The 27,508-nt window shown below is 39.9% G+C and overlaps 2 protein-coding genes across 3 annotated transcripts in view; both read right to left on the bottom strand.

Annotated features, from left to right (window-relative positions):
- The window catches only part of LOC143142588 (B-cadherin-like), a 22,316-nt gene extending 11,864 nt beyond the window's left edge, over nt 1-10,452 (bottom strand). For both annotated transcript variants that reach the window (XM_076303583.1, XM_076303592.1), the window contains exons 1-6: nt 10,361-10,452; nt 9,909-10,158; nt 5,102-5,219; nt 2,087-2,304; nt 1,340-1,480; nt 321-476 (exon numbers count right to left, since the gene is read on the bottom strand). In XM_076303583.1, coding sequence (XP_076159698.1) covers nt 321-476; nt 1,340-1,480; nt 2,087-2,304; nt 5,102-5,219; nt 9,909-10,158; nt 10,361-10,365 — 888 coding nt within the window. In that variant the 5' untranslated portion in view covers nt 10,366-10,452. The remainder of the gene's footprint in view (nt 1-320; nt 477-1,339; nt 1,481-2,086; nt 2,305-5,101; nt 5,220-9,908; nt 10,159-10,360) is intronic.
- Nucleotides 10,402-27,508, bottom strand: LOC143109718 (B-cadherin-like). The gene is made up of 12 exons (XM_076272530.1): nt 27,503-27,508; nt 19,220-19,375; nt 18,637-18,790; nt 18,090-18,262; nt 15,866-15,994; nt 14,469-14,582; nt 13,812-14,056; nt 13,113-13,255; nt 11,902-12,126; nt 11,395-11,619; nt 10,748-10,858; nt 10,402-10,406 (listed from the first exon to the last, which is right to left on the bottom strand). Exons 1-12 carry the CDS (start codon nt 27,506-27,508, stop codon nt 10,402-10,404), a joined length of 1,686 nt encoding a protein of 561 aa, XP_076128645.1.

Raw genomic sequence — 27,508 nt, 5'->3', positions numbered from 1 at the left:
AAGCAGACAACTTTTGTGATGACAGCTTTTCACACTCGTGGAGTTCTCTCAGTCATGATGATGCCATGATCACAATAGTGTGGTAAGCAGTCATAAAGGTAAACCAAGGCTACTCTGAGAAATCTAACACTCAAAACTTTATTTTCTTGTATTTTAAAAACCCCAAATGATAAGAAACGATAAATTAGTATGTGTGTCCAAACTTTTCACTGGTACAATAAGTACTTGCAGAAATGTGTGTTGATGCCTGAAGCGTTAAACTGTTGTGACCTGAACTCTTGTGAGGTGAGTTGTTGTGTATCGACCTTTTTCTCCCTTACCTTGTATTCCTCTCGCCTTTCCCTGTCAAGAGTCTGTGTGACCTCGATCCAGCCGGTTGAAGCACTGATTCTAAAGAGGTCCTTAGGATCCTGGTCAGCTCCTGGACCAGAGAGGCTGTACACAACCTTTGTCTCTTTCTGCAGACTGGACTCAATCTGTCCAACAAATAGGAATAAGTCAGACCATGACATGAAATTAAAAAAAATATAGGATTATTATATTTACAGATAAAACTGATTCCAAATGATTTTTGAACCAAATTCATCTATATTAATTGAATGGAATCACAGGTATCAGTGATAGAGCCTACAGCAATGTGCATCATATACAAGAGTAGGTGTATGTGATGTATGAGTATTTTTAGAAACAGAATGTAGTATGATTTTCATTTTAAAGTTTAACCAACAGTGGTAACACTTTACAGTAAGGGTACATCAATTTCATGAATTAATTCATGATTTATGTATTACTTCATTCCTTAATATCTCATGAATCATCAAGGATTGACATGAGTTCATAGTTTGTCATTTGTGCCCTCATACATGAATAACACATCAACTAAAGCATTAGGTACGGTGGGTCATGATTATTTATTCTTAAAAAATGTGGTCATCATTGCTAAAATTCTGATTTAAACACAACTTGTGCAGTTCTCTAAACACATGTCATTAATCACAACTTTAGTTGAGGGGCCACAGACATTATGGACCCATGAGCAATTAACCTTAACTTCATGTAATCATTATGATCATGCTTAAGAAATCATAAATCACGATGATGTTCCCACTGTACCTAATGTTCTGTTCATGCATGAGGTCATGAATGAAAGACAATAAACTCATGTCAATTCCTGATGATTCATAAGATATAAAGGAATGAAGTAATGCATACATCATGAATTAATTTATTTTCCCTTTACCGTAAAGTGCTACCAGAGGTCTTATATTTAGTTTATAGCGGTTTTCTTTAGTTTATTTGCTTATTTTGTTTAGTCTTGTGCAAATGAATAGTCCTGTACCTTGACTAACATGTAAGGGTATGGCCCTCTGTGGTTCTCTGAGATACTGATGGGAGGGATGATCCAGTCACGCTTTCTCCTGTGCAAACCTGAGGAGGAGTGGGGGAAGTGTATGACCACTGGAGCGGGAGCCATGTCCGTCTGAGAGAGGAGGGGAGAGGAGGTGAGTAGAGGAGGTGGAGAGAGGAGGAGAGAGGAGAGGAGGAGAAGAAGGAAGGAGGGATAAAAAGGAGAGAGGAGGAGATTCTGAATACTGTGGCACAAGTCTTAAATATCAAAGTAATCTTCCTTTAACATTGATGTTGCAATACTAAGTACATCTGAATGCCTACTCTCAGCACATGCCACCTGTATAACACAATCACTTTGAAATTCCATGAATATGTCATCTAGGTCTCTAAGCATAACCCTCTTTAAAAAAAACTCAGTGTTCTTGCAAAGGCTCATGGGACAATGAAATGGTGACACCAAGGTATCCCATGTGTTCATTTTCATCAAGAAAAACATGACCTTGATTAATTTTGTTTTGTGGTTTAGTAACTGTGACAAACCCTCTTTTATTTTTTTCACAGTATATACATTTTCCTTGCGTGATTCAATTAAAAAAATGTATTGCTCGAATGACTATTTGAACACAATAAGGTTATGTTTAATTCAAAACTAGACTGTTTCATGTAATTTTAACATAATATAATTTGATAAATTGGACAGCCCTGACTTTTTGTCTTTTACAGTGTACAAACTCACTTGTTTGTGTGGTTGGCTGAGGGGGTCATACTGCAGAGATATCTGCACTGAGCGCTTGTCGGTCCCTGACCCGGAAGTGAAGAGTGAGAGGGTGTGGCGTCGGGCAGGAAGTCTCAGGGTGTTTCTGACCCTCAGCGTTCCGTCTCCCTCCACCACCAGCCTCCCGTCAGTCGAGTTTAGGCGCAATGCCTTGCCCTGCTCACAGCCAGACACAGGCACTGCACACACACACACACACACACACACACACACACACACACACACAAATGCTGGGTTATGAGGTAACATTTTCCATTTTACTCATTTTACATGCTAAACCCATTTTTAACATGTTTCTCATATTTTTCTTGCTTCCTGAGCTTCTACCTACCCACTCCCACCGGAAGAGTTCAAATCAGGTCATATACAGTACACTCACAGTAACTTACGAACTGTTTACTTTTAAAATCATATCACAGTAACTTCCACTAAATGTTCCTAAATTGCACATCATGGGCATATCATGGGCACACAAGTACTGTGACCAGGAGAGAGAGTAATAATATTTTGTACATAGATATTTTGGCTTGGTTTTACAAATCTGCTTTCCGCTGCAATAAACAGAAATGTGGCCGTGTGCAAACAAGATGTGTGTGAACAAGACAGGCACCAGAACTACAACTTTCATATGCTGCTGATTACTGCAAAAGAGAGGCCAGAGCTACTTCTTTTGGAAAAAACGAAACGAAACAACAGTTCTTGTAATAAGCAACCTAGTGGATAAAGATGGAAAAATCCATATAGGGTATAAAATGAACTCCTGAATTCTTGCAAATAAAATCCTGGTATTCATCCATGGCATAAGCGCCTGGGGCACACTGCCCATGTAGTGTCTCTTGCACTACAGTGCATCATGTCTCTGGTTGCACAGTTCAATGTTCATGTAGTAAAGCAATAAGGAAGTTGGCCATAAAAGCCTAATCTACACTGTAGCTGTGAAGCTGTCCTAAGTCCAGTCGTAAAGTGCACCCGCGGACCTCGGTAAATAAATGACTCGGAGGAGTCTGGTTTGGACTGAAGGTGCATGAGCAAGATGGACGCCAGCAGACAGCGCAGACAGAGAGCATCTGAGCTAATGGCACGGACATCAGGAAGTGTTGGACAACAATGATAACCAAGAGAGTTTTTCTTCTTCATAATTACAGTTTCTGTAATTTAATGATGGCTGTTGCACACTGATGCTCCCAGACTGAGCAATCACACTTCTTTTTGTCTGAAGGAGTCATTTTTTGCCTGAAATAAAGTTGATAATGGATACTCGTGTCTGCCAAAGGACTCAGCTCAGGGAAAACAAAATGGACGCCAGCAGGCCATAAAAGAGACAGAGAGAGTCAGCAAGAATGAGTACCAATTTGATATAGTTTCATCAGCTGGTTTGTTCATGGATAGTATGGGGTATGTTTCCTAAAATAGTCAATCTGTTTTCTATCTGTCTGCTTCTAACTTATTAGTCACCTAAAATTGAGTCAGTAATAGCATTCCTTTGTGGGTAGGCTACTCAAAGATAAGAATGTATGTTTCACTCACTCCATGGACAGTGACTAAGGGATGATAAATCTTTTAATCTAAACGTTTGTCATGTTTTATGGTACAACCGCTCAATGACAGGGTTAATAATCTGTGTTTCAGTAGTCCAACTCTAGTTTCACATGAGCGCTGTTGGGGGAGTCTGGCCGTAATTGGAGGGGATGTGCTGGCCAGGCGTAGTGGTGGTGGAGTCAGACTTTGCTCTATGAGAGGGAGCCGGCCGTCAGAGAGGGGCATAGGTAAACACAACCGAGAGCAGCAGCCGCTGTGTCACACTTAACTCGTCTAGCCTACAGGGAGCAACGCTTGCATTCTTTATATGGGGCACTGCATATGTACAGACAGGCTCAGAACTAACTGATAATAATCACTCCAAACTCAAATATTCTCTTTGTGAAGTGCTGAAACTGACTGATCACCACTCTAAATCAAAATGATGCCAGTTTTTAAACTACAGAACTAAACTATTCCTCTAGTTGATGAGGGCAAATATCAATCAAGCATAGAGCCTCATGAGAACTCACTGTGTAACCCATGCAGGGACCTGCTACATTTTTATTACACATCTACAAAATAATTTATATATCTCAATTATGTTCTTGCTTTATCACAAGTTTATTTCAGAAAATGTGTTCTGTGAAACTCGAGCAGCTGCTTGGTTTTGCTCAAAATGAGGCATCAAAATAGCCTTCGAATAATATTTAATATAATTGCTCAGTTGCAACAGAGAAAGTTTGCTAGTGTAATGTACTGGCCACTATTGAAAAAGCCTGCTAGGTATCTCTTATTAAGAAATGGCCAGAGCAACTGCTACAGCAACGAAGAGGAATGACCAAAGAAATTGTTGATTTTAGTTGGTGTTTGTTGTTATCTGTTGGTGCACACATCAAGGGTTTGTGGTTTGTCTAGTTATGTTGCTGATTGGACCAAAAACAGTCACAGCAACAAAGAGAAATGACCAAGGAATTTGTTGGTATTAGTTAGTTCCCGAATCAGGGACTTGTGGTTTGAATGGTTATGCTGCTGATCAGATCAAACCTCTCTGCCCTGGGGCCACACAGAACCAGACTTCTCACAATGTTGATTACACAGAATTTGGAACAGATCAGGATTATCTCAGATACTCAAACCTAGGAATTGATTTGGTGTGGGTGTGGTGGAGCAGCCGTACTTTACTTTTTTCACACTGCAAATATTCAAGCCTGGGAATGGATCAGGTTCTCACACTGCAGATCACACAGGCCAAGGGCCGCATCAAGGCAAGATAAGGCTGGTTTCAGTATCAGGGTCAGAATAAGCGCTCACCTCCTCTCACAGTGCAGGATGGACTCACCTGTCCCCAGCATCTGGTATTTCTACTAGTCAGATCATCCTACCCCAAGACCTGTCCCTTGGACAGGTTAGAGCTGCCTTTGACCAGCGCCTGGTATCTCTACAGGTGACACTCACCTTTCCCCACCACCTGGTCCTTCTGCAGGTTCCTCTGAGCCACTTTGAAAGTGTAGTCCTGGAGGAGGGGTCCAGGCAAGCACTGCTGCTCCTCTGCACTGCATCTGAAACAGACCGTCTTCGGAGAGAACACAGAACCAGTCAGGCTGGGTGCAGAATGTGATGTGTTCTGCGCCTGTCTCCAGCGCATTGTTGCATTGTACACAGTGCTGCTGTGCCTACACAGACTCTGGGTAGCCTACGTCTTACGGTAGTAAATCCCCCCAAAGTTTTTGAATATAACACATTTAAGAATACATACAGTAATATGCAATATATAAAATAATATATAAAATACATCCTTTTTTCTATCACTGCCAAACTCTAATGTGCCCACCAAAATTGTTAGCTTGCATGTGTTTTATTTATTAGGTTTGGTTGTTGATCCGCTATGGTAATACCAAAATAAATGTATGTAACATATACTCTATTCTAATTCAAACTACTCATCACAGACAAACAAAATACGTCACGCTCGCCTCACAGAAATACTGAAACTGAAAATTGTTCAGTTCTACAAATGAGGTCTTCGTTTTATTTATTCTCTTGGTTTGAAAAGTCTTTTGATATTGTATATATTACAACTTTTATTCCCTAGATACTCTAAAAGTTATACTGATGATGATGATGATGATGATGATGAGACACCAAACAGCAAACAAGAAATAGAAAAGATTAGATTTGATGTGTCTTTAGGTTTAGATTAGTTAAAATAAAGAATACAAATAAAGAATTATAATTGTCTTTGCACATCTCTGAAGGTAATATAAAAGAATGGTTTCCTTCTCTAGAACATATAATCCTTATTGTAACAATTCAGGTAGTTTTGATGAAGATGGGTTGTCATGTCTACATACTGGTGTAATTTCAAGGTGATCACACTTTTACTTTCTGTATTCTTCCTGGATTATATGAATTTATGCAGCTGAAGCATGATGTCATGATTATATAATTTACCTTATCTTGTTTACAACAGCAAGCATTAAAACAAAAGCACACTGTGCTGTGCATGTCTTCAATCCAAGTGTCAAGCATCTTTTAAATAATTTAACTAATAAAAACAACACATAAGCTAAACTTCTGAATTACCATTCTTTCAAATTCTTTATTTAATTTTGTGTAATTCTTTTATAGCTTTTTTAACCTTTCAGGATAGACTCAATTGTAAAGTTTGTCTTTAGTTAGGCTACTGTTACTGATTTTTGCAAGATCAAACACCCTTACTAATGATGATCAGCAGCTGGTGATCATCATGAATTTGGTGATCTGGTAATATGCAACAGATTCTTCTCTACTATATAATTTCAACATGACCGTATTTAAAACTGTCATTGTTCACAGATAACAAAGCTGGAATTCAAGTGATCACACACTTTTACTTTTTTCCATTTTGCATTGTATCTGCAATAATAAAAATAAAAATAATGTTATCCTATATATATGCTGTATGGTATATCATGGGGGTATGGTATATCATTTCCTTTTCAACCTCTCCAACAGGTTACAAACCACACCAATGTGATAACCTGCACTTAAAATGTGTTGCATAGATGCCCCAATCAAATCCCAGAAAAATTTCCATGGATAATTATGATCAAAAACAAATATCAGAAAACAATTTCTGTAAATTAAGTTGGTAAAATAGAAAGGTTGTGTACATTTATTTTGATGACTGCCCCACTTCAAGTTCAAGCATAATGAAGTAGCTCTACAAAGTGTTAAAGTAGGCTACAAAGCAAAAGTGAGTCTCACCTGAACCAACACAGCAACAAATCCAATCCTCAGCGCTCCAAATCCCATAGTGTGTGTAGGCTATATCCAGGGTATAGATTGTAAGTAACGGTCAAATACCTGTAGTTTTAGGCTACTCCACAGAGGAGGACATGGATGTTGATCAAACCCAATTAGACCTAGTCCAACCGTGTTACCGAAAAGGAGGGAAAAGATTAATCTTAAACACTGCCAATTAAGTCCGTATAGGGTATATCCACATCTCTCTGCCCAAGCGCTTGAATTCCAACTTGATTGTTAAATCTCAAATGTGTTTCTTATTTTGTTGTTTCTTTCTTTTAAGAAAGATATAGCGCAACGGCAGAAGCAAGAACAGGTAGGAAAACCTGCATTAACTGTTGCTCTGACGAAAATTACGGATACGTCGCCAGTAAATGATTAGCAGCAGTTCAGCTATATGGCATGTTATTCCCCGTCGTAACCCATCCCTACCCAGCAGCGGGGTCAACATTCCGCTTCCCATTAATAGGCTAGCCGAAGCCGAACACTGAGTGGACGCAAGGGGGGTTTAACATGCCGTTTCTGGACAGTGTAGCGACTTATCTACATGTTTCTACCATTTGTGTCATGTTTTGAAATCTTATCAACACACTGTATTTCTTAGACTAATTAGCCGTGTGTTGTTGGTGGAATACGGGGGCTTTCCAATTTATGGCCGGAGACAAGTGCATATTTTAAAAGTGATAAGCTAAAGCGGGAGACGTTCCTGATGTTTTACGGGTGTTGTCTCAGCAAACGAACCACCCTGATGTTTTTCTGATGTTTTTTTTTTTCTTTTCTCAAATGCACATTTTCGACCTCTGAGTAGCCGAAGTGTTTTCAAACACATAGGCCTACCTTTAAACTTACTTAGGCCATATTACTTGCTACTTTATGCTTATGTTAGACTCCGCACAAGGTGGCATACGGAGGTGAGGCTATCTTTGTTAAATGACGCGGACAGGCCTCTCATTTAAAATGAGATGTTTGACCAAATCTAGGTAGATTTTCTGCATCAGTGAATGTTCTACACATGTCCCCTCAGTCCACACCCAGTAAGGATCTGTAGGCCTAATGTGCAACAGCAGGAAATTAGCCACCCCCCCTCTCTCTCTCTGTAGAAACTGGGGTTTATAAGCCAGGGTTGGTTGGAACATTAGGCTGTTAGTTTTGAGGAAACTTCCTTCCATCCCTTTCTAGGGGGAAATGTTTACAGTAAATAATGTAGGCCTAATTATTTAAAATTAGATCAGTCTTAACTTTCTGACAGGTTTATGGATGCAACCTCCAGATGTTAATTCACCCATGAAAATAGCTTTATTTACTTTCATTCTTTGAATGAGCACTTTCATTATTAGATCTATTCACAAATTAAAATGATTTTTTTATCCTTAGTTTTAACAAAAAAACATGTGTAGCATTTCCGCTAAAGCATAACACTGTACCCATTAACATGTTGATAAAACAACTACAAAAACTGTCCTGCACATTACAGTAACACTCATGCAAATTGTACATAAATATTGAGTATAAAAAATAATCTAATCTTCTAATTTCCCTCTGAAACAGGTAAGGCACAGCTTTGGCAACACAAACTGTTTTGGCCCAATGTCATGACCAGTGTTGGGCAAGTTACTTCAAAAGCGTAATGCATTATTTATTACTTGTTACTGTCATCTCAAAGTAATTTGTTACATTACAATATTACTGTCTTTGAATTGTAAGGCATTACACTACGTTTACATTACTTTCACCAAAATAACAGGAAATATGGATTTGGTGTTCTCAGTAGATCTTCATGTGTTCAATGCGGCTTATTACACGGCAGGAGGTGATGTGGTATGGCATAATGACTGAGCTAGGCTTAAGGCTAACAAAAGAACAATATAATGGTTGCAGTTATGGCTCATGGGACAATGTAGGCCCCAAAGGCCAAAGGTCACTCACAACTTAATATAGTAAAATATAGCCATAGTGAAATTGTATGTTGACTTTAAATGGTTCTCATCATTGCTGGTTGCCTTTCCTTCCACTTACAGTGGTGTAGACTTAATGCAAATAGTTTGAGAATAATGACTACGATCTTTGTCTGTAAAAGCAACATTTTAGTTTATCTCACTGCTTGAAATAAAAAGTATAGCCTAACCATGTTTGATCTGTTGCATGAATGGCAGAGATAACTCAAATTCCCTTTCTACTGTAGAGTCATCTAAACAAGGCAATCAAATTCCAGGACCAGCATAGATTACTTTTTTTAATTCTTGGATAATCTTCTTTGGTGCCAATTGAGCATTTCTCAATTTTGGATTAAAAAAAAAGTAACTTCAGTTACTGAGAATTGTACCGAGTAAAATATTACTGAAATTGTATTGGTAATGCCTTACATTACTGCATTACAGCAAAAAACAATCCATTACTGTAATTACATTACTTTTTAATGCATTACTCCCAACACTGGTCATGACAGGACAGAATGTGCTGGAATGTTGAGTATATTTGTCCTTATCAGGCTATCTATTTACGCTGAACAAAAACAATACACGTCAATCCTCCATAGTCACTAAAAGCTATTTTCTTTGTCACTAAAACCACGTGGAACCCAAAATGAATTGCTTAATGCATCAATTTCCTAATGTAGACTGTAGCTCAGTAATATCTTTGAGAAAGTTCTGTATTAGGCCTACATATATATTCCTGTTTACTATAAAGATAATGCAGTGCCCATTGTAAGGACCTCAGTGCCAGTCAAGTGTGTAGTCCAGTAGAGTTTGTCACAGATCAGGGTAATGGTCATGAGGGTCTCAGTGTCAGTCAAGACTGCTTTTCCCAAAAGCCTTGTTGAACAACCACTGTGGAAACAAAGTACTATGTACTAGATACAAATTATCTATCAGTTAAAAATTCTGTTTGTTCAACTACACTTTTGGGAAAGGCACCCACAGTGGAGTGGAGGTCCTGTTGGTCAGATGTGGTTTGGTACACTCAGCTCCGATCACACCTCAGACCCACTCCTTCCTCCCGGGCAATGTCTCGTCGTCGTCGTCATCCTCGCCTCCTCCATACATGTCGGCGAGCTTCCTGAAGTGCGGGCCCCAATGCTGCAGGTGCTCGTAGTCCTGGTCTCTGTCGGAGCTGCTGGACTGCAGGCTGCTGAGAGAGCCGCAGATGGAATCCGCCCCCTCATAGTCAAACACCAGCAGCGAGTCAAAGGGGGGCGCCGTCGTGTCACCGTCTGCAGCCGCCAGGTTCTGGGGGAGAGGACAGACACAGGGGACGGTGAATACTACTGAATAAAGTAAAATTGATTACACCTCATACAATCACTCACACACACACACACAGATGTTTTTGAAATACAGGAGGTGTGTCTTTGCAGTCTCTATTTGAATTTGAATTGAAAAAGAAACACACACACACACACACACATGCACACAGTGACAGATGACGTACATCATTGATGAAGCTCCCAATCTCCTCGTTCTCTTCTGGTCTCAGTCTATAGGGTAGAGAGGGCATGAGTGTGGGGACCACATCAGTACACACCACCTCAGGTCGGTTATCAAGCCCACGGTGCAACTGGCTCAGGTCATACTCCTGTGAAACACACACACACACACACACACACACACACACACACACACACACATACACATTCACACACACAAACACACACACACACACACACACACACAAACACATCAAAAGAACACAGTGAATGGTTCCATTCTTGTTAAGTTTTATGACAGATTGAATACATCATATAATGTATTGTTGTGTTTATGCTGTTGAATGTGATTGGTTGTGTCTGTTGCTTCACCTGATCGTCCTCCCCTCCACCTTCCTCGTTGTAAAAGATGAGTGTGTCTCGCACTTCCTCCTTTGGCAGAAGGACTTCCTGTTTCTCCCTCTTCCTCCTCTTGATGAAGAATATCAACAGGAGCAGCAGCACTGGGTAATAGGGACAGGGGTCATTTAAGGTGAGTTGTCCCAGGACTAGCAGCAGTTATTTATATCATCAACAGTTTGGGTGCACGGTCCACTCTGTGAACACACTGTTTTCTTCTAAGAGCATAATTTGTTTACTTACAGTAGCAGACAGCCTGACAGTAATGTCTAAAATGTAAGCTTATCACAGAAAGCTTCACAGTGCTGTTCAATTGCTTTAGCATAATTTCGAAACCAGGGTTCATTTTGTCAAAATGTCAATACACTACATACAATTGATACAACCAAGTATCCAAGTAGCAGAAATTATCAGATGTTTTACAGAATGAAACACTCATGTCAAAATGTTCTCTGTGAGAATTCTCTCATGAACCAAAAGTCAGGATGGCTTTGATCTTTCAGCTACAGCAGTCTGAACTCACATCTGAGCTTTAACTCTCTCATCTCTCTCTGATAGTGTAGACAGGAGGTCTTTAGTATTTTAGCTACAGCAGTATGAACTCATCTGTCTCTGTGATCTTGTAGACAGGGAGGCTTACATATTAAGACAAACACGGCACCCAGGATGGCCATGGAGAGGGCGGCAGTGTCGGGGACGTAGCGTGGCAGCGGGTGGAAGCAGCTGGTGACGGCACCGCTGCACTGGCACACCTCTGCCTGCAGTGAGCTGTCCTGCGCTAGCATATGGGCATCATACACACGCAGCCCCACAAGGTAATCCTCCGAGGGTAGCTGCCGGCGGGGACGCACACTCACCACACCAGCTGAGAGGAGTGGAGCATAGGAAGGTTAGACAGGTGTGTGTGTGTGTGTGTGTGTATGCATATGGGAATCTCAAACGCATTCTGCAGGGACTCTGTATCTGTGTGTGAGACTGTGTGTAGGCCTTTGTGTGTGAGAGAGTTTATGCATACGTACAAGAGAAAGTACCAGTATGTGTCTTGATGAGTTTGCTAACCAATAGCATTGCTACTTTACACCAACAGACTGATTTCGATAATTTACTGTTTAAAGTGCCATTGACTTGTCAGTGGATCTGGTCTTACAGCTGGAGTTGGTGATTAAGGTCCAGTTGATCTGGCTGCCCTCCGTCAGCTGGACCGTGAATGGATCGGCGTTGCCCGGTCCATCTGCATCCACAATGGTGAGCGGAACAGGAACCGGGTCGAGGGAACAGAACTGCACATGCCTCTCCTTCACCAGGGGGGCGTTGTCATTCACATCGCCCATCTCGATCACGAGAGTCCCTGTGCCGGTGGCAGGGCTCAGGTCTGATGGCCACAGGGAGGGGGTGGGGCAATCCAACAGGAAGAACATCATGGGTAAGTGCTGCACCACTTTGCAATATTTTAATGTAAAACCCCAACACAGCTGCTTACTGTACGTATCTAGTGATACCGTATGTGCTCTTCTTGCTCAACTGTGAGAGCAAGGGTCTAACAACCTCTCATGGGTTTGAGTCAAAGAACACACATACTGATGAAACATTGTCTATCTACACTGTGAGTTGTTTTGGATAAAAGCCTCTGCCAAATGAAATGTGCATATCAAATACTTGACCAATACAGCACTTGACCAAAAATATTCAACAAATCTCTTAACTTAATGTTTAGGACCTTGATGACATGAGAAGTCAACTATAGTTTACTACCCCAGAAATATAAATGTATAAATATTAAACTAGATGTCTCATTCTAATCGTATAGCCTTTAGCTTTTGAGGTTTCTTCAGTGACTGTGCAGGTTGAACATACAGCCCAATTCTGCTGTGGCTGAGCAGACCAACACTCTGTTCCAATCCATGTACTTCTGCACTTAGAATACCTCATTGGAGTGCATAAGTCCGTTCACACAGATAATTAAGACAACACAAACTGCGCTGTACCCAGATGGTGCACTCTTTTCAGGTCTTCTGCAGGTCTTTTCACCCTCAACGGTTGCTATCTTGGCTACATAGTGAAAGGGGAGGGACCATTTTAAACACTTATGTACAAGTTATAACATTAAACTGTTCATGTTTTGACAAAGTATGACTATGTTACTGTCAAATAGAGGACACCAGTAACGTAAATGTTGCAATAATCATTTCCATTAAGTGCACAGAGTTGGTGTTTAATTTGAGATGACACTACCCTGTTGAAATTCATGCACTACGTGAGTTTGCACACAATGCACACAGCGCACTGCTTTAAAGTGTACTGACAGAAGTATGTGGAATGAATTGGAACCGAGTGCAAGTCTGTGACAGTAATATTCACCATTGTCGTAGGCGAGGACGATGACAGTGTACTTTCCATCTTTGACCAGCGCATCCTCTCTGTCCATTGCATTCCTCACGCGGACCAGGCCAGAGTCTTGGCTCACCTCCAGCCAACCAGCTTGGTCTGACAACATCTTATATCTGTACATCAGATTAAACAATATAGAGTGTGTATGTGTGTGTGTACAATGCATTAAATCTAAATACAGAGACCATAAACAATTGTAGTTTGAGTTTACCTTTGATATTTCTCAACGGGTAATTTTCTATAAGACTTATATTAGGGCCTACTAGATTTTATTTTTCTTGCACTCTGTACTCTAATGTGTTCTAACTAAGGTTTTTATAAAGCCTTTCAAATGAACATCAAGTTTGAAAAATGCTAAATACACTCCCCCTGCCTTTCTTTACTGCAAGGGAAAGGTAGTTATGATGGAAGAAGGTCTCTTTATATGTGGATGTGTATTCATCTGTGTATTAACTGTATGTCTATCTGAGTGTGTGTGTGTGTGTGTGTGTGTGTGTGTGTGTGTGTGTGTGTGTGTGTGTGTGTGTGTGTGTGTGTGTGTGTGTGTGAGAGAGAGAGAGAGAGAGAGAGAGAGAGAGAGAGAGTGTGTCTGTGTGTGAGAGAGAGAGAGAGTGTGTGTGTGTGTGTGTGTGTGTGTGTGTTTGTGTGTGTGTGTGCGCACATTCACACCTCACTGTTTGTTCTCTAGCGGTGTCAGGGTCTTTAGCTTCGTACACAGCTATCACAGTACCAACAGTCATGTCCTCTGCTCCTTTGACGAGTTTTTGTTCAGGCACAAACTCAGGTGCCTCGTTCACGTCCTCCACCTCTACTATGACAGTAGCAGTGGATGTGCTCAAAGGTACAGCAAAAGGAACCTCATTCTCCACGGTAACAAGAAGTGTGTGTTTACGCTTCTGTTCAAAGTCCAGACCCTTAAAGGAAACAGTGCAACACCTTCAAAGTGTGATCCACATCTGACACTTCAGTTCCTAATTTTTAATCAACTGATTTATGATCTGTTTATATTTCAAGGTAAAATTATATAACAGGTGAGGGATACTGTTTTGTAGTCCCTTCTTCCAAACAATAGTTAAGCTAAAAGTGAGTGAATTTATTAAGTGATTTACTCTAACTAAAGATTAAAATTGACATTTAACTTTACCAGGCACTGCCATATCATGCCTAGGCCTGTCATAGAGCCTCCTAATATACAACACTGTGCTTAAGTGTTGAGAAGACTGTGGCTTCACCTTGGCTGTGGTGGTCATAGCAGGTGATAACCAGGAACGGAGTGGGCAGCTTCCTGTTGTTAAAAGTCAATGGGTGAGAGGATGGTACTATTACCTTGGCAGAAGTGATGATGCCCTCCATCTTGCTGGGTCCGGTGCTGATTTTGAAAAAGCCATTCTCATTGCCCCTGACAATGGCATAGGTGGTGGCTGAGGTCGGGCTCAGAGCCTGGTCCAGGTCTGTCACAGGGAGCCTCACCACAACGCCACCCTCAACGTTCTCCCTTATGGAGCCAGTGTACTACTTACACACACACACACACACACACACACACACACACACACACACAGTTGTATAAAGTATCAGAAACCCACACTTAAGTAGGAGTACAGATATTTGATCAGAAAATGACTTCAGTAAAAGTAAATGTAAAAGTAATCTAGAAACATAGCATAAAAGTTGTAAAGTATCTACTAAAAGTAGAAGTACAAAGTACTAGTAAAAGCTTTCAAGGCCAGGTGGGGTGACAACCCCCTCCTTTCGCTATGCTTTTAAAAGAAAGCAGTCAGAACTTCACTGCGTAGGCTATTAAGTTCATGCAGCACCTTAAAACGTGGTGCCTTCACTTCATACACAATGTCTTTGAAGCCTGAACAAAGGTATGGCTGCCATTCATTTTTCAGTGCTGCTTCCTTTTACTTTTATAGGCCTATAAAAGTAAAAGGAAGCAGTTTATCCAACATGTTTAGAAAGACAGCTCCATCACACTCCATAAACACGCTTTGAAAGCCTAAACAAGTGCTGTTAATGAAAAGCAAACAACAACAGTTGGAATTTTAATTTAATTCAGCTCCTTAAAACAGTCTACATAAGCCAGTGTGCTACTGTATGTCTTAGCTATATTTGCTAGTCTTCATTCATTGCTGTGTCCCGTGATAACATCAAGTGAGAAAATCTTGGGGTTGCAAATATCTAACATGTTGAATGGAAACTGTGGCTGTGGCATACGCGCATTATTTTAGCCAACTTTCTACTGCTAATGAAAATGTGGTGGAGTAAAAGTAAACATTTTCTTTTAAAAAGTAAAAGTAAAAGAAGGAAGAAAAATAAAAACTCAAGTAAAGTACAAATACTTCCCATTCATACTGTACTGTACTTAAGTATTTCTACTTAGTTACTTTATATCTCTGCATGAGTGTGGGGTTGACAAATATATTGTATGTCCTGTGGTACACACCAGCTACATAAGGGAAACCTTATGTAGCTGGTGTGTACCACAGGACACACAATATATTTGTCAACCCCACACTCATACACACACAAGCAGCACCTACTTGGGAAAATAAACATTGCATAGACAGGTGGCTGATAGGCTCAGATCCAGTTTATCTTTATTGTTGTTAATGCTACTGACTCATGGGGCCTTAGGCCATGAGACCATGTGCAAATGGTCAGCAATGAATACTGTGGTTGTGCAGGTGTATGTGTGTGTGTGGCTCGCATGTACTCACAGTAGTATGACTGAACTTGGGAGCATGGTCGTTGCTGTCAGTGATGGAGATGGTGGCGGTGCAGGTAGTCTTCAACCCTTGACCCTCCATATCAGCTGCCTCTACCATCAGCCTGTAGCCTTGGTGGGTCTGAGGAGGACCAGAGACAAGCTTAATTGTCTTTAAGCAATATACTGTACATCACCTCAAGTGTATAATACAAATAATAATGTAAAACTAGAATGCACTTCCGAGGACCTGCGAAAGTGTGCTTGCTTAGGTGCGGTTCACCAACGGGAGCAGATAGTGAAATATGGTGCGTTGAATTAGACTTGATCCAAGTTGCCAGTTGCAGCGAGACCTAGGTCAAAGGGCACCAAATTATATGTGTGCCCTCACAATGGAGTCCCTGTACCATGTTTTGTTTTGAGAAATGAGTGTCACTTAGATATGAGCTATCTTCCTGTAACTCTAGCGCCCTCCTAGTGGTCGAATGTCACCAAATTTATTGTGTGTCCTCAAGATGGGGTCCCAAGCCCATGTACCAAGTTTGATGTCTATACGTGAAAGTGTTGCTGAGATGTGAGCATACTTCCTGTGATTATAGTGCCCACCTAGTGGTCAAAAGACACCAAATTTATTGTGTGTCCCTTAGGATGGGGTCCCAAGTCCATGTACCAAGTTTGGTTTCTATACATGAAGCATTGCTGAGATATTAGACTACTTCCTATTATTATAGCGCCCTCCTAGTGGTCAAAAGACACCAAATGTATTGTGCGTCCTGAAGATGGGGTCCCAAGTCCATGTACCAAGCCTGGACTTCATACATCAAAGCCTTGCTGAGACATGAACTCACTTCCTGCTTGGTGGCTTCACGACTGATTTTAATTGGCTGTGATGAGTGAACACTTTCGAAAATCAAAAATCCTTTCTGTAACTTTTGTGAGGCATAGGGTGTGTTCGAAACAGGTAAAGTTGCTGCCTTTTAAGATATCTAACTGGGGAGCGAGGCAGCAAGTGCGGTTCGAAACCGAAAAAACAAATTCTGCTGCCTTCTAAGATATTTTAGAATTCCCAAATAACGGTCACTTTTGGAGGCAGCATCAATGCACACTTCATGCTCCCTCCTACCCATAATCCCTTGCGGCAACGTCTGAAACAGCTGTGAAAGGTAAACAAACATGGAGGATGACATCGGTAATGGCTGCTGAATCTGTTTAAAATGTCATTTGTGTGACATTATTTTGCTTAGATTTGTAGATTTGAGATGAAAAATAAACAATTTACTATCTGATTATGCCATTGTTGTAACCATTAATAGCGTCTGGTCTGACATATCTGCCGGCCGTAAAACTAATTTATACCGTTAGCCTGCTAGCTTACGTAAGCTAATTTAGTTTAACGTCAAGCCTTTGCTAACGTCATACCGTAGTGTTAACCAAAGATTCTAGAGTGCTACGCTCATTTTTAAAAGATGCATTTAATCCAAAGTCATGTCTAGTGAGACAGCTCTCTATGTAGGGAGGGAGGCAGTAGGCAGCTATCTTCCGTTTCAAACAGACCCATAGTCTGAAGATTTGTGACCTGTGAAACTTTAGTTTTGCTTTCGTTAAAATCAAAAATATGGCTGAAATCCAGGAGGTCCGACAAGGGTCAGTGACGTCATCTTCTCGAGCAACTTACACCGGTACTGACTGGACGTTTTAGAGTTAGAACGGTGTCGGTATCTCAAAAGGCCTAGGGGCAGGAGCTGGCCAAAAAAGAGGGCTGAAAGGCTTTCAGCAAGCACACTTAATAAAACATACAGCACGCCTAAGAGAATTAGTTGTCCAGCTACATGGAGATACAGCTAGTTGTCCAGCTACATGGACACACTCTGTGTGTATATTGTGTGTGTGTGTGTGTGTGTGTGTGTGTCTGTGAGATACTGGTTGTGTGTGTATGTGTGTGTGTGTGTGTGTGTGTGTGTGTGTGTGTGTGTGTGTGAGAGAGAGAGAGAGATACTGCTTGTATGTGTGTATGTGTGTGTATGTGTATGTATGTCTGTGTGTATATGTGTGTGTATGTGTGTGTGTGTATGTGTGTGTGAGTGTGAGAGAGATACTGCTTGTATGTGTATATGTGTGTGTATGTGTATGTAATTGTGTATGTATATGTATGTATGTGTGTGTGTATATGTGTGTGTGTATGTATGTGTATGCCTCCTTGTTTGTGAGTGTGTTTACACATGCTAAGGTGTGCCTACCTCGCTATCAAGCCCCACGGAGGCCACACTGACGAGGCCACTGACTTCATTGATGGAGAACATCTCAGCGTTGGGCTGGGCTGGATCCTGCCTCAGGATTTTGTACCTCACCATGGCGTTCTCCGTCTCTGGATCATCCTGATCCTCTGCCCTGATCTGTACAATCGGCTGACCTGAGAACAGGTAAATCAGTTTAGGTGATCACCTAGAGTACTGTAGTATATCACCATTTTATAGTGTCATCAGTGTCAAATTAGGGTTAAATGTGGTACAGATTAGATTCAATGTGATATACATTACATGACATACAAACATATTTAATGTATCTAGTTTGTACAGCTCTCAACAATGATGTTGCTCTAAATATATTTAGTAAATGTGTGTTGTTTGTGAAGGTTTCAATATTTCAAATAAAGAATTAGGTGTCCGTTACTCTACCCATCTCTCCTATCTCTCCTGACAACTATTCTTGCTGCATCCTGCTCCTCCTGCTACATGTACTCTGTGGCCTACTAAGACAGAGACAGTAGATCAGCCTCTTGTTCACCTAAGGAGGCTACTTCGTTCACGTTGCCCTGGAAGATGCCCAGGGTACAGGTCGGATGGTTGTCATTCTGGTCGAGCACTTTGATGGTGATCTCCATGGGCGCTTCGGCAGGGCGGTCTCCTTCAGTGCCTACTACTATGGCATGAGCTGTGAGCTAAACACACACACATGAAAATGCACACACACAAACACACACACACAGGTACACATATATATCCACACACAAACAGTTTTGCTCATAATAAACAGTTATTACGTTCATGTATTCCATGTATGAGATATGGTTATAACCCTGATATCACCACTGTGGAGTGGATCTGGCATGTGAAGACCTACATTGATTTTGGCTTGGATAATGATCCTCAATAGTAGGATATTTTATTAAATTACATTATAAACATAATTTATATTTCGTGTAGACAGAGAATGGTGGCAGTGTGGTCACATACATAAGTGCAAGCTATATCAGATCAGTGAGGCTTGCGTGTGTAGCTGTCACGAGAGGTGAGGTAAGTATGACCACATGTAGGGTGTGAGGACAGTGCATCTGCTTCCCCCTACAGGCTGTAAGATGGTACTGCACCTTGTATTCCTTTGTTTTCTCTCTGTCCAGAGACTTGGTGACAAACAGCATGCCTGAGCGCTTTTCAATGGTGAAAAGGCCCTCGGGAGGCTGGTCGGCTCCTGGTCCCACCAACCGGTAACTGATGGCCACCTCACGGGCATAGCTGGACCTGATCTACCAGGGGACATTCCACTGGTCAGGCCACTCATTGCCATAGGTAGACATTCATTTATCCATCCATCCATTCATTCATGCATTCATTCATTCATTCATTCATTCGTTCATTCACCTTTCTAATCATTCATTTATTCATCCATTTATCCTTTGAGTCATTGATTCATTCATATGGTAACTGATGGCCACCTCATGGGTAAAGATGGACCTGACCAGGTAACCAGGTAACACACCACTGGTCAAGCCAGACTCACTGCTGTACGCAAGGAGGAAAGCTGATACTAGACAAATACAGGTAGGTTTTTTATCAATTGTGAACAAGTTTGAACACAAAGAATATTTCTGTCACATCCTCTGCATGTATTGGCATTGGCACCCCGGGTAAAGTTGTCTAAAACTTTACTTTTTGGTGATCTTAATTTCACAATGAAAACATCAAGGAAACATTCAACCTTGAAGGGAAGCAAATTTATTCTGAGGAAAAAGAATATCTCTTAAAATATTTTAACAAAAACTATTTGAAACCTCAGGAAATCGTATAAACAAAATTTAACAGAAGCCTTTTTTTCATCAAAATTCAACTTTACCGCACTCCATTGTAAAATGCAAATTACCGATTACCAACTTGCTTTGACAAAGAGACCTATGTTTATCTTGCCCCCACGTACAGTGAGCACGGTGGTAATAGAGGCAGAAAAAAATCCATAACGATCACTGTCAGGCTGACGACACATACTAAGACCATTCTAAGGCAACCCACTTAGAGTCCACATCAACGGGGCCTAAGCATTTGTTAGCAAAACCTATATATTTATACTGCTAAGTATTTCTGAGATATTGCTGATTAGATCATGAATGGCCACAGCAGGACTTTGTCTATACTCAGGTGAGCGCTAACTGACTGACGAGGGGAGGAAAGCAGACAAAGGTGTTACATAAATATGGTGGAGGGTCTGTCATATTGTGGAGCTGTTCCAACGCAACGTCCAACTGTATTGCAACTTAACGTTTTCAGAACAAATTCTGCCAGTACTAAAAGTGGGTCATGAATGGATCATCCAGCAGGTATTTTTGCTTCTCAGACAAAGAACCTCCCTTCAAGGTTGGATTTTCCTCATTGTTTTCATTATGAGACCAAGATAAATTGAGGGGGCTGTATATCCCAGTCATTTTCAACCACATTTGTTCATTTCACTGTCTATCAGTATCACTTACTCACTCATCACTCACTCACTCACTCACTCACTCACTCATTCATTCATTCATTCATTCTCTTTTAGGTGCATGTTCTCCATACCTGCACCACAGATTTGGGGTATGGGCCTCTGTCATTCTCTGAAATACTGATTGGTGGAATCACCCAATCTCTCCGTCTCCTGACAAACCCTCTTCGTAATGCTGGGAATTCCAAGCTTGGAAAATTGGGATTGTCCTGGTTTATCCCACTCAGCTGGGGAGGAAAGACCAGATTCAGAATATAAGCTAAAACTATTGAAGCTGATATTCTTACTATGTTTCCCTTTTTCTTTTACACAGAGAGACATATACACACACATTTGTATTTCATTATTTTAATCCACCAATCAAATTTCTTACAGAAAGGATTAAAATATTCTCAGAGATGATTTGACACTGAAGGGTACATAAAGCATCACCTACACCACAAAGCAAGACTGCCTATCACATCTGATATGAAGGAGAATTTTGTTTAGATTTGTGTTTTCAATAGCCCTGCCAGTCGTAGCCCACTGACAGTCAGTTTGTGGACATGTCCCAAGCTGCCAAATATCACATTTACAAACCACTGATCTTTGCAAAGAGGGGTTGGTATTTATTTATTTATTTTTTTCATAAAAGGCTATGCCCATATACAGACACACACACACACACACACACACACAGACACACACACACACACACACACACACACACACACACACACACACACACACACACACACACACACACACACACACACATACACAAACAAAAGCACTTGAACATAACTTTCCGCACCTGTCTGATATAGCCTCTATATGGCTGTGTGTTGGTGACTTCAGCTGACTGTAATGGCTGACTTTCACAGCACACGCATAGGATGAGGCCCTACAAAAAGAAAAGTCCTTTATGAGACATTACTTATGAGAGTTATGAGACATTACTTGAACTGTTTTTTACTCAATCAATATTTTCAATTTAAAAGGCATTTAAACATAATGTCCTGAAGTGCTATGTGTTTCTTGACTGTCAGGGACATCTGGACATCTGTGTAGAAAGATGGATTATCTGTGAATATCTGCTTACATTTTAAACACTAAATGTTTGCTTGTCACACAATATTCTAAACATGTCTTTCAAACACCATAACTCCACGCCAAATCTGCAAAACCATACGCTAATTATCAGTGTTTGACTCAGTTTCAATTTCCTAAAATTTTGCAAAACACTACACAAAAATCTAACAGGAAGTAACTTGCAAAAATGCCACTTATTCACCATTTATTCACACTGAATCCTCAATGTACAAACTCTCATTACTTTATTGAACACCATCCAATCATTGACTTATAGGTCTATGAATAGATATACTCTATACTGAATATAGGTATAGACCCTTTCAACCTGTTCCTAGAGGATTTATGGTTGAAATGTTCAGAACCAATGCAGATACTTTGAAATGAAAATTAATTGGACTTTAGCATATTGTACAAAACATCGCCTTTACGTAAAACTTGTCTTTTGTCCCCAAGTTACCATTAGCTCAATGTTGTTTTTGTGCCTTCAGAAATGCTTAAGGAATGCACGTTTGTTTCTGCAGTTGAAAGGGTCTATATGCCTATGAATATGCACGGCCAACTGCCCTCCCCGAAAAACACACACACACACGCACACACAACACACACACACACACACACACACACACACACACACAGAATAGTTTCTTTGGAAAAAGCAAAGCAAATTGATAGTAGTCAGTAAATTCTTTCTTTGAAAATCAGTTGGTCAAATCAGTTTTTTCAAAATTGGTGGTCATTGTATTTTGCTTCCTTTTTTCTTGTTGGCTGTAACATACTGTTTTCAGAGCAGCAAATGATTTGGGATCACTACTACTTCTGGTTTCAATATTGCTTACTACTGTACAGTATGTTTATGTGTATTTCAACTTCTCTCTGTAGATGACTTTCACTCTTGTATGGAAATATATAGAAGCCCATGAAAGAAGAGCTTTAGGTTTTGAGCAACAGTGTATACATGATGTATATCTAAAATGTTATACCGTTTTTTACAACTGTTTACACACGTTTTCAAAACTCTGTGTCTATTTTTCAAAACTCCACACACAAAACCAACAATTGCTCACACAAAATGCAAAATGCCTCAAATCTCCAGCAAAATGACACACAACATTCAAAATGTCATAAACACATCTTTAAATCAAACATTCGCCTCACATTACAAACACTTTTGTCATAATATGACATTTTGGATACATCATGTACACACTGTTGCTCAAAACCTAACGCTCTTCTGTCTTTCATAGGCTTTATGTATTTCCTTACAAGAATGAAAGTTACGGTATCTACAGAGAGAAGTTGAAATACATAGTAAAAATGCAAGCAATATTGAAACCAAAAAATAATGATTTTTCCCAAATACAGTTTTTTACAATTGTTTACACACATTTTCAAAACTCTGTGTCTATTTTTCAAAACTCCACACACAAAACCCACAATTGCTCACACAAAATGCAAAATGCCTCAAATCTGCAGCAAAATGACAAACAACATTCAAAATGTTAAAAACACATCTTTAAAGCAAACATTCGCCTCACATTACAAACACTTATAATATGACATTTTGGATACATCATGTACACACTGTTGCTCAAAACCTAAAGCTCTTCTGTCTTAGGCTTTCTATATTTCCATACAAGAGTGAAAGTTATGGTATCAACAAAGAGAAGTTGAAATACACAGTAAAAATGCAAGCAATATTGAAACCAAAAATAGTGATTTTTCCCAAATAATTTGCTGTTGCGAATACAGTATTTTACAGCAAGAAAAAAAGCAAAGAAGAATACAGTGACCACCAGATGTGCATGGAGTTTTGAAAACACTGATTTTGTTTTTTCCAAAGACAAGTGTGTGTGTGTGTGTGTGTTTGTGTGTGTGTGGGGGGGGTGTCGTGTACAGTATGTATTCATATATAGCCCTATAGACCCTTTCAACTGCAGAAACAAACAATTCTACAGTAAGCGTTCCTAAGGCATTTCTGGAGGCACAGAAAAATGTATTGAGCTAATGGTACTGTAACATAGGGACAAACAAAAATAAAGTAAAAAGACAAATTTTACATACAGTTTTTTTCAACTGCTTACACACTAAATCTTTTCTTGTCACACAATTTTCTAAACATGTCTTCCAGACATCATAATCCCACACCAAATCTGCAAAACCATACACTAATTCTCAGTGTTTGACTCAGTTTTCAATTGACTACACATTTTGCAAAACACCACACAATTTTCTACCTAACACACAAAAATCTAACAGGAAGTAACTTGATTTCGTTTTTCAAACACAACCCATCAAAATGCCACACTAAATCACCAGTGCTTCACTCTCTCCCTTCACATGTATAAACACTCTTTACTTTACTGAACACCATCCAATCATTGCCTTAGTATAGGGCTATGAATAGATATACTCTCTATATAGGTATGGACCCTTTCAATCTGCTCCTAGAGGATTTCCGGTTGATATATTTAGAACCAATGCAGATACTTTGAAAGGAAAATTACAGTAATTGGACTTACAGTAATGTTCTACAAAAAGTTGACTTTATGTAAAATTTGTCTTTTTACTCTATTTTTGTTTGTCCCCATGTTACAGTACCATTAGTTCAATACATTTTTCTGTGCCTCCAGAAATGCCTTAGGAACGCTTAGGATTGTTTGTTTCTGCAGTTGAGAGGGTCTATATACATACTGTACACGACCCCCCCCCCCCCACACACACACACACACACACACACACTTGTTTTTGGAAAAAGCAAAGCAATTTGATAGTATGGAGTCATTTCCGTCTTACACTGTAGGCAAAATCAGTGTTTTCAAAACTCCATGTACATCTGATGGTCACTGTATTCTGCTTTTCTTTTTTTCTTGTTAGCTGTAAAATACTGTATTCGCAACAGCAACTTATTTGTGAAAAATCACTATTTTTGGTTTCAATATTGCTTGCATTTTTACTGTGTATTTTTAACTTCTCTTTGTTGATACCGTAACTTTCACTGTTGTATGGAAATACATAGGCTATAGAAAGCCTAAGACAGAAGAGCTTTAGGTTTTGAGCAACAGTGTGTACATGATGTATCCAAAATGTCATATTTTTGAAAAAAGTGTTTGTAATGTGAGGCGAATGTTTGGTTTAAAGATGTGTTTGCGACATTTTGATTGTTGTTTGTCATTTTGCTGGAGATTTGAGGCATTTTGCATTTTGTGTGAGCAGCTGTGGGTTTTGTGTGTGGAGTTTTGAAAAATAGACACAGAGTTTTGAAAACGTGTGTAAACAGTTGTAAAAAACTTTAAAGTCAACTTTTTGTAGAACATTACTGTAAGCTAAAGTCTGATTACTGTAATTTTCAAAGTATCAGCATTGGTTCTGAATATTTCAACCGGAAATCCTCTAGGAGCAGATTGAAAGGGTCCATACCTATATAGAGACTACATCTATTCATAGACCTATACTAAGGCAATTATTGGATGGTGTTCCGTAAAGTAATTAGTGTTTACGCATGTGAAGAGAGAGTGAAGCACTGGTGATTTAGTGTGGCATTTTGATGGGTTGTGTTTGAAAAATGAAATCAAGTTACTTCCTGTTCGATTTTTGTGTGTTAAGTAGAAAATTGTGTGTGGTGTTTTGCAAAATGTGTTTTAGTCAATTGAAAACTGAGTCAAACACTGAGAATTAGTGTATGGTTTTGCAGATTTGGTGTCGGGTTATGATGTTTGGAAGACATGTTTAGAAAATTGTGTGACAAGCAAAGATTTAGTGTGTAAGCATTTGAAAAAAACTGTATTATGACAAAAGTGTTTATAATGTGAGGCAAATGTTTGCTTTAGAAAGGTATTTATGACATTTTGAATGTTATGTGTCATTCTGCTGGAGACTTGAGGCATTTTGCATTTTGTGTGAGCAACTGTGGGTTTTGTGTGTAATATGTGTGTGTGTGTGTGTGTGTGTGTGTGTGTGCGTGTGTGTGTGCGTGTATGTGTGTGTGTGTGTGTGTGGGGGGGGGGGGGGGGGGGATTATAACACACTTATTCTGGAAAAGAAATGTGGTGGAACAACTTATGAGAAAACAAACCAGTCTAGTATCTGTGTTTACTGTAAATACAGAAATGAGGAAGTTGCGTGGTCTGGTAAGCTTGGCATGTTTGCAGTTATACTTAAAGTAAAGTAAACAACTCTCTATTACAGTTTTTTTTTTTTACAATCATTTTCATATGTGTCTCAATACCACACTTTTGTCTCTCCTACTCTTGCACAGTGCGCTTTACAGACTAACACCTGAACACATCTGTCACTCTAACCTTTCATACAAATGCAAGACACTGAAGTACTTCATACATCATCCAAAAGTGACGTATGCTGCCACAGCCAATGTGCTTTACCAGGAAGACTAATTTGCCATTCAAAATACAATGAACCACGAAATAGCACTTCACAGAACTAACAAAATTATGTAAAATGATTTATAAACATTTGATTAACATATGATACATCTTTACTGTAAATGTTATTAAAACTAAATGAATAATTCTGAAATGTTCCGATATGCTTTATGAAAGCTGTCTGCTACAATGTCTGTGATAAGGTTTTGAACAGAATAGGCTATGGAAATATCTGCTACATTTGTTGTAGCTTGGATAAGTGAACTCAACAAGTGTCAAACCAAACTGCTACTAAAGATAATCTAAAAAAACAAAAAAAACTGCTACTAAAGATAATCACGTCAAATTAATGACAATCTTGAAATGTAAACACCAAATACATTTCTCTTAATATCACAGATATGCTAATGAGAACAACAGAGAATTAGAATTAATGCCAAACAGTGTGATAATCAGAGGTAACAAACTATTCAATCAAATCCGGCTTTACCTGAAGAAAGAGGATAGAAAACAAAAAAATTCTGTCCATGGCGCCGTTATCCACACTGCAAACACAATGTCCACTATAGAGTGAACATGAATGTCTTCCAACTCTTGCTTTCTTATTTTTATTTCTCTCTGGTCTCTTTGTCTTTGTCCCCCCCCCTCTCTCTTTCTCTCTCTCTCTCTCTCTCTCTCTCTCTCTCTCTCTATATATATATATATATATATATAGTATATATTTCTCTCTCTCTTTCTTTATTTCTCCATCTAACATGTCATTATAGTGTTTCTTTATCTGATTATTTCCCTCCACTGTCCCTCTCTGGCTTTATCTCTCTTTGCTGAGCTGTAGAGAAGCCCAATCCCTGGGCACCCTGTCTCTGTTCTGGTGTGTGTGTGTGTGTGTGAGAGAGAGAGACTCTGGAAAACTCGTCGGGAATACTAGTGAGAATGAGCTCCTCAAACACAGTCCAAGGCACACGTGACCTCACACACTGACAGACCCACAGGTGTTTACTGTGGGTCCACAGCTGCACCTGTCTGATGTGCAAACACACAACATCACAGATAATAGGAGATACACACACACACACAGTGCCAATCTAGAAACAGATCAATAGACACACTCATCAGACACAGCAGTACCTCCAAAACATTGCTTTGCTAACCTACATGATACATTTTGCAAAACTGAAATAATATGGTGTATGCATTCTCTCCTGTCCTCAGGTGAATGGCCTTCTAGGAGACTGATAAGGTGCCCTTCATGCTGCCTGTTTACAAAACAAAGGCTTTCAGAGATAAGTCCATGCCCCAAAACATAACTAACACAACGAACTCCCCCATACAAACTATCACCACGCTGAGCGCACTCTAGCACACACACAGAGAGAGAGAGAAATAGAGAGAGTCCTCTGGGAGTGTGTATCCCTCTGCTCCTCATCACTGTTCTCACATTTGGTTCTCACCGTCAT

This window comes from Alosa pseudoharengus, unplaced genomic scaffold, assembly GCF_046254945.1.
Source record: "Alosa pseudoharengus isolate Yale_2024_CS ecotype anadromous, Long Island Sound unplaced genomic scaffold, YU_APseudo_1.1 YU_APseudo_1.1_scf_10, whole genome shotgun sequence".
Taxonomy (NCBI): Eukaryota; Metazoa; Chordata; class Actinopteri; order Clupeiformes; family Clupeidae; genus Alosa; species Alosa pseudoharengus.
The sequence above is the reverse complement of the archived record's forward strand: the minus strand, read 5'-3'. Positions and strand labels throughout refer to the sequence as shown.

Coding starts and splice junctions, on each gene's coding strand:
- LOC143109718 (XM_076272530.1), bottom strand. Junction 18,263..18,636: donor GAACGAAGTAGCCTCCTTAG/GTGAACAAGAGG, acceptor ACCTGTTCTCAG/GTCAGCCGATTGTACAGATC. Junction 10,859..11,394: donor TGCCGTGTTTGTCTTAATAT/GTAAGCCTCCCT, acceptor CCTATTACCCAG/TGCTGCTGCTCCTGTTGATA.